This window comes from Xiphias gladius, chromosome 6, assembly GCF_016859285.1.
Source record: "Xiphias gladius isolate SHS-SW01 ecotype Sanya breed wild chromosome 6, ASM1685928v1, whole genome shotgun sequence".
Lineage (NCBI taxonomy): Eukaryota > Metazoa > Chordata > Actinopteri > Istiophoriformes > Xiphiidae > Xiphias > Xiphias gladius.
In genome coordinates this window covers 9,276,182-9,291,318 of record NC_053405.1, presented here as the reverse complement: position 1 = coordinate 9,291,318, position 15,137 = coordinate 9,276,182, and the positions used below count along the sequence as shown (strand labels likewise).

At 37.6% G+C, this 15,137-nt stretch overlaps 2 protein-coding genes across 2 annotated transcripts in view; both read right to left on the bottom strand.

Moving 5' to 3' along the window:
• tprb (translocated promoter region b, nuclear basket protein) overlaps positions 1-2,618 on the bottom strand; it is a 28,727-nt gene extending 26,109 nt beyond the window's left edge. The window contains exons 1-3 of the mRNA XM_040128515.1: positions 2,428-2,618; positions 975-1,079; positions 804-877 (exon numbers count right to left, since the gene is read on the bottom strand). Coding sequence (XP_039984449.1) covers positions 804-877; positions 975-1,079; positions 2,428-2,578 — 330 coding nt within the window. The 5' untranslated portion in view covers positions 2,579-2,618. The remainder of the gene's footprint in view (positions 1-803; positions 878-974; positions 1,080-2,427) is intronic.
• A 7,295-nt stretch (positions 2,619-9,913) lies between these two features.
• Positions 9,914-13,206, bottom strand: pdcb (phosducin b). The gene is made up of 4 exons (XM_040129111.1): positions 13,161-13,206; positions 11,823-11,885; positions 10,709-10,857; positions 9,914-10,429 (listed from the first exon to the last, which is right to left on the bottom strand). Exons 2-4 carry the CDS (start codon positions 11,866-11,868, stop codon positions 9,914-9,916), a joined length of 711 nt encoding a protein of 236 aa, XP_039985045.1. The 5' UTR covers positions 11,869-11,885; positions 13,161-13,206.
• Positions 13,207-15,137: the final 1,931 nt, after the last annotated feature.

Here is a 15,137-nt window from a genome sequence, read left to right as displayed (position 1 = left end):
ATACATATATGCCAACAGACAATTCAAGAAAGACGAGATAACCAAATTTACCTCTTGCATAACAATCATTTATGTTGACAGAGGTTTTTTAAAAATCACAAATTAAGCAAATGTAGGCAAGTTTTAACATCTGGAATACACAAACACTGCACTAAAATTAGCAGGTAAGTTGACAGAGTCAAGTGTAGACATCATTACTGTTACTTTTACAAAGCACTACTTCTTACAAGTAAGCCATCACTACAGTTTTGCATACGTTGTGTTAATTATTACAAATTCTAGGGCTGTCCCCTAAAAGTCCATGAGTTGATGGATCAGTGGAGAAGACCCTGAGTCACCGCACCTTTTTTTTTGCTGCCTCACAATACACAGAGTGATGCAAGAGCAACAGCATGGCAGGTCGTAAATTTTAGAAACCAAGTCTTCTCTCAAAATGACTGAACCACAAAACTATCTAACAGGTGATGGAAACAGAGGGCAGCATAGCGCCAAACAGCGCAAGGCAGGAGGAGAGACACGACTTGGTGCAGTAGGATTTCATAAGTGAGCTATGACCAAGACACCAACTTTTACTTTCACTGACTTTGTGAAAATCTGATTTTTTCATGTCCCAGAATCTTAGGTAAAACATGAGCGTCACCCCCAGAGTTGATGCATTGGTTAGAAGCAAAGACTCTGAAAATCCTGACTCGGGGGCAGCACTAACAAATTCCCAAAAACATGCCAGCACACAGTGACACAGAATATAAATAAACAGTGATATGACTGAAACTAACTGATTACTAGCTGATTGTTTTACTTACCTGCTCTGATGAGAGCCTCTCTTGGGCGGACTCATGCTCCCTGTTCTTCTCACGCACAGTTTTAAGTTCCTCCTCTAAAAGAGAGAGCCAATATCATAAAGTAGGTTAATACAACCCAGAAAAGCTAAGTCAAGTTAAGTTAGTATAATATTGCAATACGTTAACTCTTACCAAGCTTGGTAAACTCCTCTTTGAGTTTAAGATGTTCTTGAGTCTGGGACAGAAATTCTTCCTGACTCTGGGCAAGTTGTTTCACTTTTTCGAAGAAATGTTGCTCTGTATGAAGAAAGTCAACAAAAACACAAACAGAAAACACTACATTTAAACAGTTACTAGCGTTACTTAGTGTTCAGTGTCACCTTAGCCAATGAGACCAAACCATACTGACCTACTTAGGTGGATTACTTGATCAAAATGTATCTGGTAACTCTATGAGTACCAGTCCAAAAAAAGGTTAGGGTTATGAGGTTCAGACATTAACACCTAAAAATAATAATATATAATAGAAATGTTAAGAATAAATTTTTAAATAGAAAAAAATAATTTCTTAATGTCAGTTAGAAGAAAATGCTGTGTACGGCTTTGATACAATCAAGAATTAGCTTTGTATGTAATGATTTTTTAAAAATGACAACAGGCCTGCTTAAAGATTGTACAAAATAAGAAATAATTAATTACAATAAATAAAACATTCAAGAATAGAACATTTTAAATCATTAAAATGGTTAAACATTGCTAATGAGGTTCAATATTTAACAGCAAGTCTGGTGTTTAAAAGGTTCTAAATGGTCATGTACCTGAATACTTACAGCTGTTTGAGCATACTAGTGACCAATAGTAAGCATAGTCAAAACTCATGTAAAATTCATAGATATGGTACTTTCAGATCTAAATCTTTTCAATGTGTGGCTGGCTAAACCTTGGAACAACTTAACAGGTGACATGAGAGCCTCTCAATCTATTACAATTTTTAAAGATAGGTGTAAAAACTTTTTATTTAAAGACATGGAAAGAGGAGATATGGTTGAATGTATTACATTTTTTATCTGTATATTACAACTTTGGGGCAGTAGTGTAACCGAGGCCAAGCAGTCTTTGTTGTTATTACGATTCGGGACAGGCCAGGACCACTATAGAAATAGGTTATTTTAATTTTTAGTGTTTTTATTCTTTGTATGATGCTTGTTGTCTGTTTTTAAATTGACTGTATTGTACCTGTACACACTCGCGTGTGTTTCATATTGTTGTTGTTTATGTTGAATATAAGGTCAAGTTTATTATGTTTGTAGAATTGTTATGACTAAATAAACCAAATCAAACCAAACCAAATGTTATTTACGTTAACGGTAGTTCAGTTGGTTAACTTAGCTAACGTTAGCATTAGTTAGCGTCACTTTGTGGTTAATGATGACCTACAGTTTTAACAAGCCGAAGTCGTTAATAGATATATAACAAAGCCAATAATAGAGATATAGAACAATGAACAATGTGAGGTTAATAATTCAGTACGTTCAACGTCAAGATATGTACTTTAACTTCGCTCCCTTCACCGACATGTGTGCATGATGAGCAACGCCAAAGACATTAGCAAAGCTAACTAGCAAAATAAGAAATGATAACATACCGCTGTCAACCCGAAATTGCTCCTGCTGTGCTTTCAAAGAATCAATTTCATACTGCTGATCGGACAGAATCCTCTCGAGTTTGTTTTGAATTGTTTTTGGTAGCTTAGATAGCTCGGAACCGTCAAACTCCTGCAGCAGCAGTGCCGCCATTTTTCCGACAACAACACTACGAGCAGGCGCAGTTTGTGCGATTTGTGTTTGTCAAGGCTACTGAAGCACTGTGGGAAACGTATTTCTTTCATATGTACTTCACGTTAATCCAAAGCGTGCAACTGTTTGAAAGTCTAGGCGTGTTTTTCCGGGAACCAAGGCTAAAGGCAGTTTTTGGACTAATGCACAGTCGTTTAGAAACACAGTCGTAGGCCGAGTGCGAAACAAAAGCCGATGTTTACACGGAAACTAGTTTTACAAAGAGGTTTTCAGTTTAGGCTTACCTTTTCCAGCTAACTATGACTATGTAGTAAACTGTGTGCAGGTGTGTCAACGGTCAGTATCCCTCCTGTAGAGTATCAGACACAGAAAATAGAGTCTTTCATTCATTAGATCAGATTAATTATTAGAGAGGACGGGACAAAAAATGAGATAAAATAAGATTCTTAACTCAAGGTCCGGTTTCTCATTTATTCTTCTAGAGCTTTCAATCACATTTTTTCAGTCTTGATCAGTGGATAGGATTTGCCAATGTACATTTACTCATGTACTGTACATGTATTTACATTTCAGGGCATTTTATATTTCTACTGCACCACATTTCAGAGGGAAATATCGTAGGCTACTTTTTTACTCCACTCAGCTTTAGTAACTGCAAATTAAAAATTTACCTACAAAAAAAAAAAACATTTTGCGAGTAAGAAAGTAAATTAACCAACAGTATCTACAATTTGAGTTTGAAAGATTAGTCCATTAATTGAGATGATTAGTCTTTTATCAGAAAATTAGTCAGCGACTGTTTGAGTTACTGATTAATTGATTAAGTAATTTTTCATGCATGAACGTGAAGATTTGTGGCTTTTCCTTGTCTGAAATTACAGCAAATTTAATAATCTAGAGATTAGACCGCTGGTCGGACAAAACAAAAAACTTCTTAAGAAGTCCTTTTGAGCTCTGGGTAATTGTGATTTCTCACTTTTTTCTTACGTTTGAGATCAATAAAGTGAATTGGATTGATCAAGAAAATGATCGACAGATTGTATCACAATGAAAATTACCAGTACTTTCAGCCCCATGTAAAATAGTTACAAAACTACCTCCACCTCAACCAAGAACAAGAGTTAATTGCTGCTTAAATGTTAATGCAAGAGGAATAATAATGATATAATATCTGAAACTATAACACTCACAGGGACCATTTCTCTGCATTGAGCACTTTTAATTGATATTTTAAGTATATTTTCCTGATAATACAAAGGTATTGTTACCTTAGGTTTAAGGTATTTTGAACACAGGACTTTACTTGTATTAGAGTATTTTTATCTTGTTTAATGGGTACTTCTGAATCCTTCCACTACTGTTACACCTGACCTAAGTGACCTATACGTACGGACCTATGGACGAAGATATAATAGACCTTGACTTGAAGATTTTATTTGTTAATGTATATTGTCAAAGTACTGTTTCAAAGGTCAAGAATGAACTTTCGTGGTAAATTTAATAATTTGGTAATAGTTTTTTATTTTTCATTTTACAGGTTAGAATCGCTGTAACCTTGCAATTTTTGTTGCTTACCAAAGGGTTAAACTGCATTTTGAATCGGAACAACAGATTTTTTTTATTGTTATTTGCCCTCGATGTTAACATCTGGTGTTGATTAAATACCCACATCCTCATTCCAAGATGGTCGGCAGATGGCGGCAACACTTACTAAAAGACAGCTCAAGTGGGGGCTGCTGTGCACATACTTTGTACAGCATCAGTGTTCAGTGTGTTTGTGAGTGTGTGTGTGTGTGTGTGTGTGTGTGTGTCCTCTAGGGAGGATGTAATTCAGCAAAGGGTGTGTTTTGGACAGACTTAAGTTGTGCACTCCTGGGAATCCCAGCGATGACCAAACTAAGACAGATTCCAGTTATATTAAAATGAGTTGCAAAACAAGACAATATAAAACAACAAAGGCAAGACTATGAAAGCAACTCTACTGCCAACCACTACACTGATATTAATTAGGAATAAGTTCAGTCATGTGAGTCAATAACAGCTGAAGGCTTCAGAAAAAAACTTTCACGTTATACGCAATAGACATCAGTTTAATGTTTAAGGTGCATTGCAAGCTAAAATGAAATATATTAAAAGGCCTTTGGTATTCTCTACCAGAAATACATCTTACATACTACCATAGGACATACTAGCAGTGCAGAGAAAGCTTTGCAGCAACATTTAGACCATAATGTAGGGAGAGAAAATTTACAGAAAATAATGGTTTAACATTTACATTAATCAATAAAATGTGAGCTTTAGTGATATTTGAAATACCAGTAATGATCGACCTTGTCTTCACCACCTTCAAAGTTTCATACTCTACAGTAAATAAGCAGACAATTCAAAATTCCCAAGCGTATCTTGAAGAGTGAATGTCTGAAATTCTTAAGACAACATGCTTTATTTTCATATGAGCATCAACTTTAAATTGGACTAAGTTTCAGCTATTCCACATGTGGGCTTTAATTAATTCCACTGTTTCAATTTCAGTCATTTATCAACTGTGCCCTTGGTGACATATGCCTGGAAGGTATTCAGACCCTGTCTGGACCTGTTTTGACAGATACCTCAGTGGTTTATTGGTTCATAACCAAGGTGATAGTTCTGGGAGACAAAAGACTGACGGCACGAACGTGAGAAGTGCTAAGGCGGAGGTTAACTCCAGGCGGCAGAGTTATTTTCTTACACTCGGCTCTCACGCCTGGATACCAGAATGTACAGTAACCTATAGCAACACTGCTGTGCAAACCTCTTAATCTGAGCTCGCACTTACACATCGCAATGGGTGGTGTTCTAGGAATGTGAGGTGTGATTCATCCTGCGCTCTATAACACTGATCAAATGCAACAGAGACAATGAATCTTACAATGTGACAGGAATTTGAAAGAACTTTGAGTGTGTGATTCAGACATATTTATCCATCCACCCATCCCTTCCTCTATATATGCAATTGTCCATTCATTCAAATGGATAGTAAAGTCAACCTAGTGTGTGAAACACCAGTAAGACCAACCCAAGGGCGGATTGTTATGCAGGGGTGTATGTGCCCTGTAATTGATTTTTTTCTGCAGGCCATACAGCTTTGCTCTGCATTCTTATCCTCATAGTACTGATTCTTATCTCTTCTTTCCTCCTCCACCTGTTATTTTTTTTAGTTTTTGTTTTCTCACACTTTCTTTTAGTAATAACACAATGGCATTCTCTATTTATGTAATGGTTGCATTGTATCTACTGTTTCCACACAGTAGATGTTTGTTTTTTCAAAATGCGTGCAAATGAATCTCATCAGGAGTAAATGGGTCAAACAACAACATTTACATTATCACTGTTACGTTGAAAATGGTGAGTCATGAGGAGTTTACCAATAACTAAACAAAGTGACTAAAATAAGATGTAATTTATGATGACAGACAGCGAGCACAGTTTGTGGTTATGTCATCTCCCTTAAATCCTCTGTCCATATTTGGTCACAGGGGCCAACGTGCCTCAAACCAGGTCTCTGCCGCCATGTCATGACCTCACCTCAGTGAAATTGGTTTTTATGTGGGTGAACTAGAGCGTGACAGCTGCACTCTCCAAGAGTCCAAACACAAAAAGCACAAAAGGTCTCCAATTAGCAAAGCAGTGTAAATCAAAACGTCAGAAATGGGGGTGGGATCAGGTGGTCAACGCGGAGGGTAAACATTGAGGTAAACGTTTGTTTGAGGGGAGCGATGAGTCAAATCAAGTTCCAAGGAGCAGATTCACTGAATTATCTGGGTAACTTTGCTGGGTAAAAACCCAAAACACCCCTAAACCTGGAATATGCAAACGCTGTTCACGATTTTACTCAGCAAAGTTATCCAGATAACTTGGCCCATGCTCTTATTATGTATACGTTCTACAGAACATTGAAGAAAAATACACTTTTGCACTTGTTAATGGTTTCTTGTTTATTCTGAGTTTACAGATACAGAGTCATCCAGAATCGCAGTGAATCCTCTCTGAACCCTTGCTTGGACTCTCAATGGCTTCTGTTGCACTCGCTGAACCCTGGTCCCTCTTGGAATAATGCCGCATGTACTGTACATGGCTGCGACGTGTGGCTGAAACTCAGAGGCATGTTCCCGTGTAGAAGCTTCTTCAGCTGGTGTGAACTTCGTGAGCCAGCGGTGGCACGCATGCACTGTCTGACGAGTGAAAATGGGATGTGTTGGCTATTTGGCTGCCACATTTTCATATCGTGCTGTAGTTTAGGTCAGCAACAACCAGTCTGGCTGACATGTTTGGGCACCTCGGGAAAACTTCTCACCGCTCAAAAGGCTCTTGTGGGAGGTCTCAGAAAAAGGTTTTGATAAACCTTAGACACGCTACTGTGTCAAAGCGAGGTGTTGCCTGCTAGAGGCTATGCAAACCATGCCAGATGCGGTACTGTGGAATCACAAACACATGTATATCCTCTGAGAAATATGTGTTAGCGTGTCACAGTTAACTAGCTCTTGAATTTAGATTAATTAGAAGTCAAGAGCCCCTTTGCAGGCAATATGTCAGAGATTATTGGAACTTATTTACATGAAACCACATAAAAGTAGACAGCTTGAAACAAGTTTGGAGGTGCATTTGCAAAGGTACAAAACTGCCTAGGATCCCATATTATTCAATTTAACAGTCCGATTGAGATGACTATAACCCTTTTTTGTCTGTGGACCTTAACAGGTATAAAAGCACTCAGTCTACCGTTACTACTACAACTGTAATCCTAATCCTGTAAAAGGATTGGCCTGATTGCTTCAGCATAGATCTCTGGACCATGCATCTACAAATGACACCCTTTGATGATGCATTGCAAACTGCTGTCTCATATCATGACTATATCAAAAACGGTAAAGGTGAGGCTACATGACTGTAGTGACTGTTAATTCAGTTGGGGACAATAGGGAGGAGAAAACCAACAATGCTGTTGTCTGGACTGCCTGGCAAATCAAGAGATATTACTACTCGAGTTTTAAGAGGACAAACGTAAACAGGCTCTTGAACAATAATATAGAAATGGAAGCTTAACTTCTATAAGAATTTGTAAGAGCCAATGATCAGCCTTTGTAACAAATCTCTGTTTCCTGTAGCAGTGGATGTGTTTGTGTGGCTGTCTCTACAGATATGAGGCAACTTAATTTAATTCATATCAAATTGTGGGTTAGTACTGCAAGTCTTTACTTAAAAATCTGAAGCGGCTTTTATGTTGTGGTTTTGGCTTGCCTGCAGCTCGCTGGGGTCACGGGGGAGTCAAGTCTATGCTACAAGACTAAAAGATGAGGTTACTTAACATGTGATGACTTGCTTCAGTGGGAGAGAAGAGGGAAGTCTTCTGCAATGGTATGTATCCCTGCATGTGTTCATATTGCAGTTTTCTTCCCTTGGTGATTCTGTTTTGAATACACTGAGGTAAGAAGTTTTTCTGTGGAAGAAAACTCATGCAAAATAGCGACAATTTAAGTCTTTTTAGTTGTATGGTCCTTTATGTAATGAAATATCTCTTGCAGAACGTTAGGGTGAATTTATAAACTTGAGATTCACGCAAAGTTCTGAAGAGTATTTGCATCAAAGCGTATCATCTAAATGCAAACACACTTAAAATGCAGGCCAAGAAAGATGGATGGATTAAGTAACGACCATCTGGAGTCTAGACACTGGTGGTGATGGTGAAATGAGAGCCTTTGGATGCTGGAGCCTCATTCTTGGCTGAATCTTCTGAGACAATCTGAAGATAATGGTAATAGAGTTGTGGTGATTCAGGAGGAGGTGAGTTTTGTGACACTCAGTCTGCAAGAAGTTCACAGATTGAGCAAAGACATTTGAAGTAATAATTCCGTGTTTTGAGAAATATGCTCATTTGCTTAATTGCAGAGTTAGACGAGAAGATTTACGCCACTCTCATGTCTGTACGCTAAATATGAAGCTATAGCCAGTAGCTGAATAGCTTAGCTTAGCACAAAGACAGGAAACAGGGGGAAACAGCTTTCCTGACTCTGTCCAAAGGTAAAAAAGTCCATCTACCAGCAACTTTATGGCTCACTGATTAACACATTATATCTTGTTTGTTTAATACAAGAACCGAAGTATAAAACGTTGTGGTTTTATGGGGGCAACCAGCAGACCTTTTAGGATTGTATATCAATAAAGTGCAATGCAAAATTTTACTAATCTATGCTATTTTATTATTATTTTATTCTGGACAACATTTATATTAGGATATGTTTAATCATATTTAAGAACACTGTTTAAAATAGTAACCATCCTCAGCAAAATCAAATAGGATGATGATGATGATGATGATGATGATGATGATGATGATGATGATGATGATGATGATGGTGGTGATGATGATGATGATGATGATGATGATAGTGATCATTGTGCTGCGTCAAAGACTTGTTGGCTGAGTCACATCACACTAAGAAAAGCCATGACCCACGGTTTCCTTTTTGTCTTTTCACACAACTTTCTCCCACTTTCACAATATGAAATATACAATCAGTAAATGGATGTATGACGTTTTAGTGATGATATTAAAATACCAGAGGCTCACGGATGTTTTTGTTCCAGACACAATATGCACCTCCCACCACATTGGCTTAGGAAGCACGGGTAGGTGCTGCTGGACCAGACAGATGGAAGATGTGTTTATACAAAATGTTTCCACATCCAGAATGCTTTGGCCTCTTAAGTCTTAAGAGTCCCCAATCTATTTAGCCCTTTATAGTTTTGTTTTGTTTTTTTCAATTCAGGCAAAAAACCTCAAGACCTTAATAAGTATTATCACATTAGGGTAGGTCACTCTGTATGAACCCTGGATTTATAAATAACTTGTGACCAATCCAATCAAATTCTACAAAAACATCTATGAATTAACAGTTTTTACAAGTTTACAAGTTTTTACAACATTTTGCATTGTTTCCTTAAAAAATAAAACATTGCAGTTTTAGCTGGTTATGCTTTTGTTCGGGTGGTGGTGAGGGGATTCTCTCTTTTTTTTTTTTAATAAATAAATTCTGTATCTCCTCACCTTACTGTAACCCACACCCATAGTTGAGAGCATCCAGATCTGGAAAAATGAGATTTCAACAACTGGATGTAAAATTTCTCCTTTAAAGTACAACCATCAATCACTAGTGAACTAGTGGAGATGTCATGTTTTTTTTCTATTTGCAGAAGCCCAAAAGAATAACTTGTCTTATTTTACCCATTGTTTTTCATAGCTGTCTAGCCAGCTCTCTGAGACAGCTTCCTCTCTTCCTCAGCTGCCAAACTCTTTGTTTACTCTACATCGTTTTCCTCTTCATCTTCCAAGCCAGGCAGCTCTTTCTCCGGCAACAGGCCATAGCTGTTCAGGAAAGCCTCCACATCAGTGGCGAAGAACTCCTCGTTTAGGTGCTGTGTGCAGGCCAAGAAGTTCCCAAGTAGTTCTCCAGCCTTGTATACCAGCAGCGTAGGCAAAACTTCATCTGAGAACCGCTCGGCAGCGCCTGATGCAACCGCATCGATCCTGCAGAACTTTACAGTGGGGTACTCTGTGGCCAGGCAGTCAAGGCAGTGGTTTATCTCCTCACAACCTTTGACTCCAACCTTATAGATGTGGACCACCACCACTGTGCTGTGATGCTCTTTCTCAATGACTTCTAGGAAGGCCTCTCCACTGTCCAGGTCATGCACACTTTCAAACTTGGGCCCGAAGCTGAGCTTATCATGCATCTCCTGCATGCACCTCCGCCTGTATTTCTTTAGACATCCCTCGTCCTCCTCCTTAAGCAGTTCATACTCTTGGACACTCATCTGAAAAATAAAGAGATATTAGACCAATAATCACATCCCAACTGGTCATGAAATTACAATATTTGTAACGTCTAATGGTAATGAAGGAACTCTGATTGCCAACAGACTTCCCGTTTTTTGTAGGAATCTGTAATAGCGCTACACTGGTGATAGCACTTCACAAACTGCTGTTTTATAATGCACGGTGTCCAGAGATCAGAATCAAAAGCACAGAGTGTTTGCTGCCCAGCAATGTAAAAGTCTGCCATCTCTGCTGCAGTCTGTTAGCTCTGGTTCTACCTTGCGGTTAAGGTTTGCTCTGGAGTCATCTTTTGGCCTGTTAGGGGATGACATCTGTCTGAGCAGTTCCCTTTTCGCAGGTGGCAAGTTTTCTTGGTCCATGCTTTCCAGCTTAAACTTCCTCCAGTCATTGATGACTCCTTTTGGACCTATGGAGAAGGCAAATAGTATTTTGTAGTCATGTATTGAAGGGTAGTGACTAGTGTATCTTGGGCTAGCCAACTCTGTAGCGTCTTTAAAATCCCTTCTTCAAATGTACTTTTATCGGAAAACCTTTTCATAAATTGTAACTATGAATTTATCCCGGTTTGATTTCATTTTAATATTCTCCTCATTGTTTTACTGTTTTATTCTCTGTTATACTAAAATCTTCTTGTAATATACTTATTTTAGCATTTTGCATATTTGTTCTGTTTTACCAACATGACACTTTTTTAACTCTGTTTAGAAAAGTGCTATATGAAGTTGTTATTAAATTATTGATATTATTATTGTTGTTAGTTCATATCTATAACTATTTAGTAAGACAGTGTAAAGGATGACAGAGGCAGGAAAAAAGCAAAAACATGTTTTGGAAGCAGACACAAATCAATCTTAGTCCAGCATGACTAACTCGGTTGTGGTTTCACTAAGCAGCATTCTCATATTTTGACAGATAATCAGTAATATGTGGGATTTCAAGCTGAATGACCGGTTTACTCCTCTGTCATTGGCGGATACTGTGGTCTGTGTTAATGTGGGGGTTAAAGCATCATCTCATCCTTCTAGAAAGTTCACGAATTGCACCACTGTTGCGTAAGAAAAAGAAGATTAAAGCATCAGTTTAACTGCCAAAGCTCTACAGATCTGTCCTGTACTCTGCTCTGCTGCAGTCATCCTGTTATCTGCCCAGAGCCAACTGCTCTGTGCTTTCGTCCTCAAATGCTTTCGTCATCATAAAAATACAATTTTTCGGATTTCTATTAATTCTATTGATTACAAATCATCACCTAACGACTAATAACTGAAATTTATAATTGCCCAGACAGATCCATCTGACCCACAAGCACAGACAAGTGCCACCAGCTTGTAAAAATGTTACTGTGTGATATCTGAAAGTTCCACCTCTACTCACCTGTGTGGGTCACGGTCTCTTCCAAATCAATCACTCTGTCAGACATTTTTGCTGGTTAGCTGCCTGTGAGACACAAAATTGAGAATGAGTTAAAGGAGATGTGGATATGCCATGCATGATGGGTGCTGCTAAAAATTACTCTTTTACAGTGTTAATGACTTGCAACACTTGTATGTTTTCACTGTTGTCGAGTAGACAATGGTATAGCTACAGATTTCAAATCTTCGCACTGTGAAAGAACTACTGGACACAGAGTGAGTCCCGTGATATTTAATTAAATTAATGCAGTCTAAGAGGATTACTGCACTGCAAGAGGTCTGTCTTGTTTGCTGTTAGTGCTCAGGTTTACTGTTTTAAGGTGGAAAAATTGCCAACTAAACTCACAAAACCAAATCCTACACCAGCATCAAAAAAAATGCACTAATAATATCAATAATTTTGATTATATTGACACTTTTATTTTGTATGGTGTAATTAATGCATTGAAAACTACATCAAAGAAGAGAAAACAGATATAACGGATGAATGCATATAAATATATAAATATATTTTACATATTATGAAGTGTCATTTGATCTGCATATAAATTTTAATCGTTTTTATACATAGCTTTATGTTTAGAAAATGCATGTAGTTATGTAATATATTTGCATTAGATACAGTACATTTTGGTCTCACACCGCTTTTTAATGTCTGTGTCACTGTTTGGACCAGTAGATAGTGTGATGTATGCAGAGCCAATATCTCACTGAGTAAAATGACCTCTCCACAGTGTAGTCCTGCATCCTGCATTGAGTCACAATGCTGACCTTCTCTTATGATCTTCGTGGCTACCTATCTAACCCCCCAAAATCCACAAGCGGAGATTTGCCATGATTAATTTCTACAACAAGCAAGTCACGAACAAATGTTTCAGTTCTTTATATGTGAGTGTGTGTGTGTGAGCGAGAGACAGACAATAAACTCTTGTAAACAGCTGACTTTCAATTAGATACAGACCCATGAATAAGTTCAGTACCAAAAGAAAGAATGCTTTGTTCTTATTCTTTCCAGAAGCCTCAGCTTTAAAAATGAGAAAGATAACAGAATCGGTAAAACCTTTGTTTGATAGTTAATGTTGTTAAATAGCGTAAATGGCAAATTTTTCAAATGCAAATCAAGATGGCCCCCAAAATCAGTCTAAAATATATGTAAAAACATTTAGACCAAACAACTTATCTCCTTTTACGTACATTTAAACTAAACATCTTATTTTTCTATACACGTTTACACAATTTTTTAGATTGTTTCACTCCACTGTCTTCAGAAAATAAGAGAAGTCAATATAGCTTTTCTTACCTCCCACAGTCACAGTGAAGTCCTCTCTTTGTGTCTGTAGCTAACCTTGCTTTGGTAGACACTCGATCACTTCACTGAGCTATCTGTTGCTGGATGGTGTGTGTTTTTGTGTGCATGCGTGTGTCTTTTCCAGCCAATGAGCTTGGTCTAACGGAGATTTCAAAAAAAGACCCTATAGACCAAACAGAAATAGAGCATAGATCCTAAGAGGATTTCACTTCAGGAATTAGAAGCCTCTTGATAAAGGCCCAACTAGCCACAATGAAGAGTGTGAGAGAAAGATAAAGAAGGAAGGAGAGAGAGAGAGAAAACAGAACACTTTTTTTTTTTTTTTTCAAAACTTTGGAAAGTTTCTTGTTTTTAAAAAAATGTAATACATCACTTGATTGGGCAGTCGATAAGAGTCTCGTCGATTCAAAAGCAGTACACAAGACCTATTGTGTCGCATTTTACTATTATAAACAGCACATTAAGAGTTAACTTAAGCAAGGGCACTATATACCCCGAGATGAACTTTCAAATAAAATGATCGTGTCTGGAATTCAAAGTTCTTCCAGGCATAGAGCTTCACACGAAAATGAACACATGATGGGAATCTTTCAAAACACAAAACACCGCTAGCTACGGGTGGGGAATGCCTAGTGATGCTTTATCATGTGCCTCTTGATTGTTTTCAGTACAAAAATCACAGTGTATCCTCCTCTGCCTTCTTAAACTATGATTTTCACTTTCACAAATAGCTTTAAAATTAGGTTAAGACATTTTCATGTTCACAAAGATGTAATGACAGGGGTGGAAAATAGGAGCATCTGTACATCCTGTCACGGTTTAGCGAGATTTTTACTAATTTGGTTGTAAGTAAGTTGGTTGTAGTAAAGGTTCTGTAAGGTTAGGCACTTAATTTAATCATGTTATTGAAGAATTAAGGGTCCAAAGGTTGAATCGAACCTCCTAATAAAAATCTGTAATTCTGAAGTTGCCTGTTGTCTCTTTGTAGATCTCCATCACTCAAGAATGTTTGCTCTCATTGGCGGAAGAATCGCTGAGGTGTTTTACTTAAGTAAAAGTATAAATACCCCAATGTGAAAGTACTCAATCACAAGTTAAAGTTCTGCATTCAAAATCTTACTTACTGTAGCAAAATGTTCTCAAAAGTATCAAAAGCAAGAGTCCTAATAATGCAAAATGACCCCTTTCAGAGTGTTATATTTATTATAAATATATTGTCGGTGGATTATTACTGATTATTAACATGTAAACAGCATTTAAAAGTTATTAAGGTGCAGCTGTTGGCTAGTTTAATCTATAACATTGCATATTTTGTAAACTGATCATCTATTATACCTATAAAATCTTCATCTGAAAAGTAACTGTAACTGTGAAATAAAGGTAGTGGAGTAATAAGGACAATATTTTTGCTCTGATATGTAGTGGACTTGAAGTATAAAGTATCAAAAAATGGAAATACTCAAGTAGTAGTAAATTTTAACATCTTCCCTTCAAAAGTAGGGTGATTCATTATGCACATGGACTGTCCATACTGTCCATAAGGTAGACAAACCGGAGAATACACTGAAAGGCAGTGCTTATTAATAGTAGAAACCCCTAAAGTTTCATCTTAGAACAGCATGTATTCAGCCAATAAAGGTAAAGGCCAAGGTCAAATTTATTTATAGAGCGCTTAAAAAGACAAGCCAGGTTTGTGCTAAGGCAAAGTAATTAAATACACAGAAAAGCACGCAGTGTATACACATATACACACGCATTTGAATAAATCTCAGTTGGTATCTTTCCATAAGCTGCAGTGTAAAAAGAAACACCCCAGTCACTCCTAATTCTTTGTCAATGTGCTTAATAACTACAGTGCAAACAGGAAGGGTAGCTGCACTCCACACCCACACAATATTTTCTGGGACAGCTCATGGAACTGTTTGACTTGTGTCCTTCGACTCTGTGTCTGCATCCTGCATTTATTGG

Excerpts from the sequence above, each read along its gene's own strand:
- pdcb (XM_040129111.1), bottom strand. The coding sequence starts at position 11,868 with ATGTCTGACAGAGTGATTGATTTGGAAGAGACCGTGACCCACACAG. Across the intron at positions 10,858-11,822 it reads AGAGACCGTGACCCACACAG|GTCCAAAAGGAGTCATCAAT; the intron begins GTGAGTAGAGGT and ends CCTTCTCCATAG. Across the intron at positions 10,430-10,708 it reads GAGCAAACCTTAACCGCAAG|ATGAGTGTCCAAGAGTATGA; the intron begins GTAGAACCAGAG and ends TTTATTTTTCAG.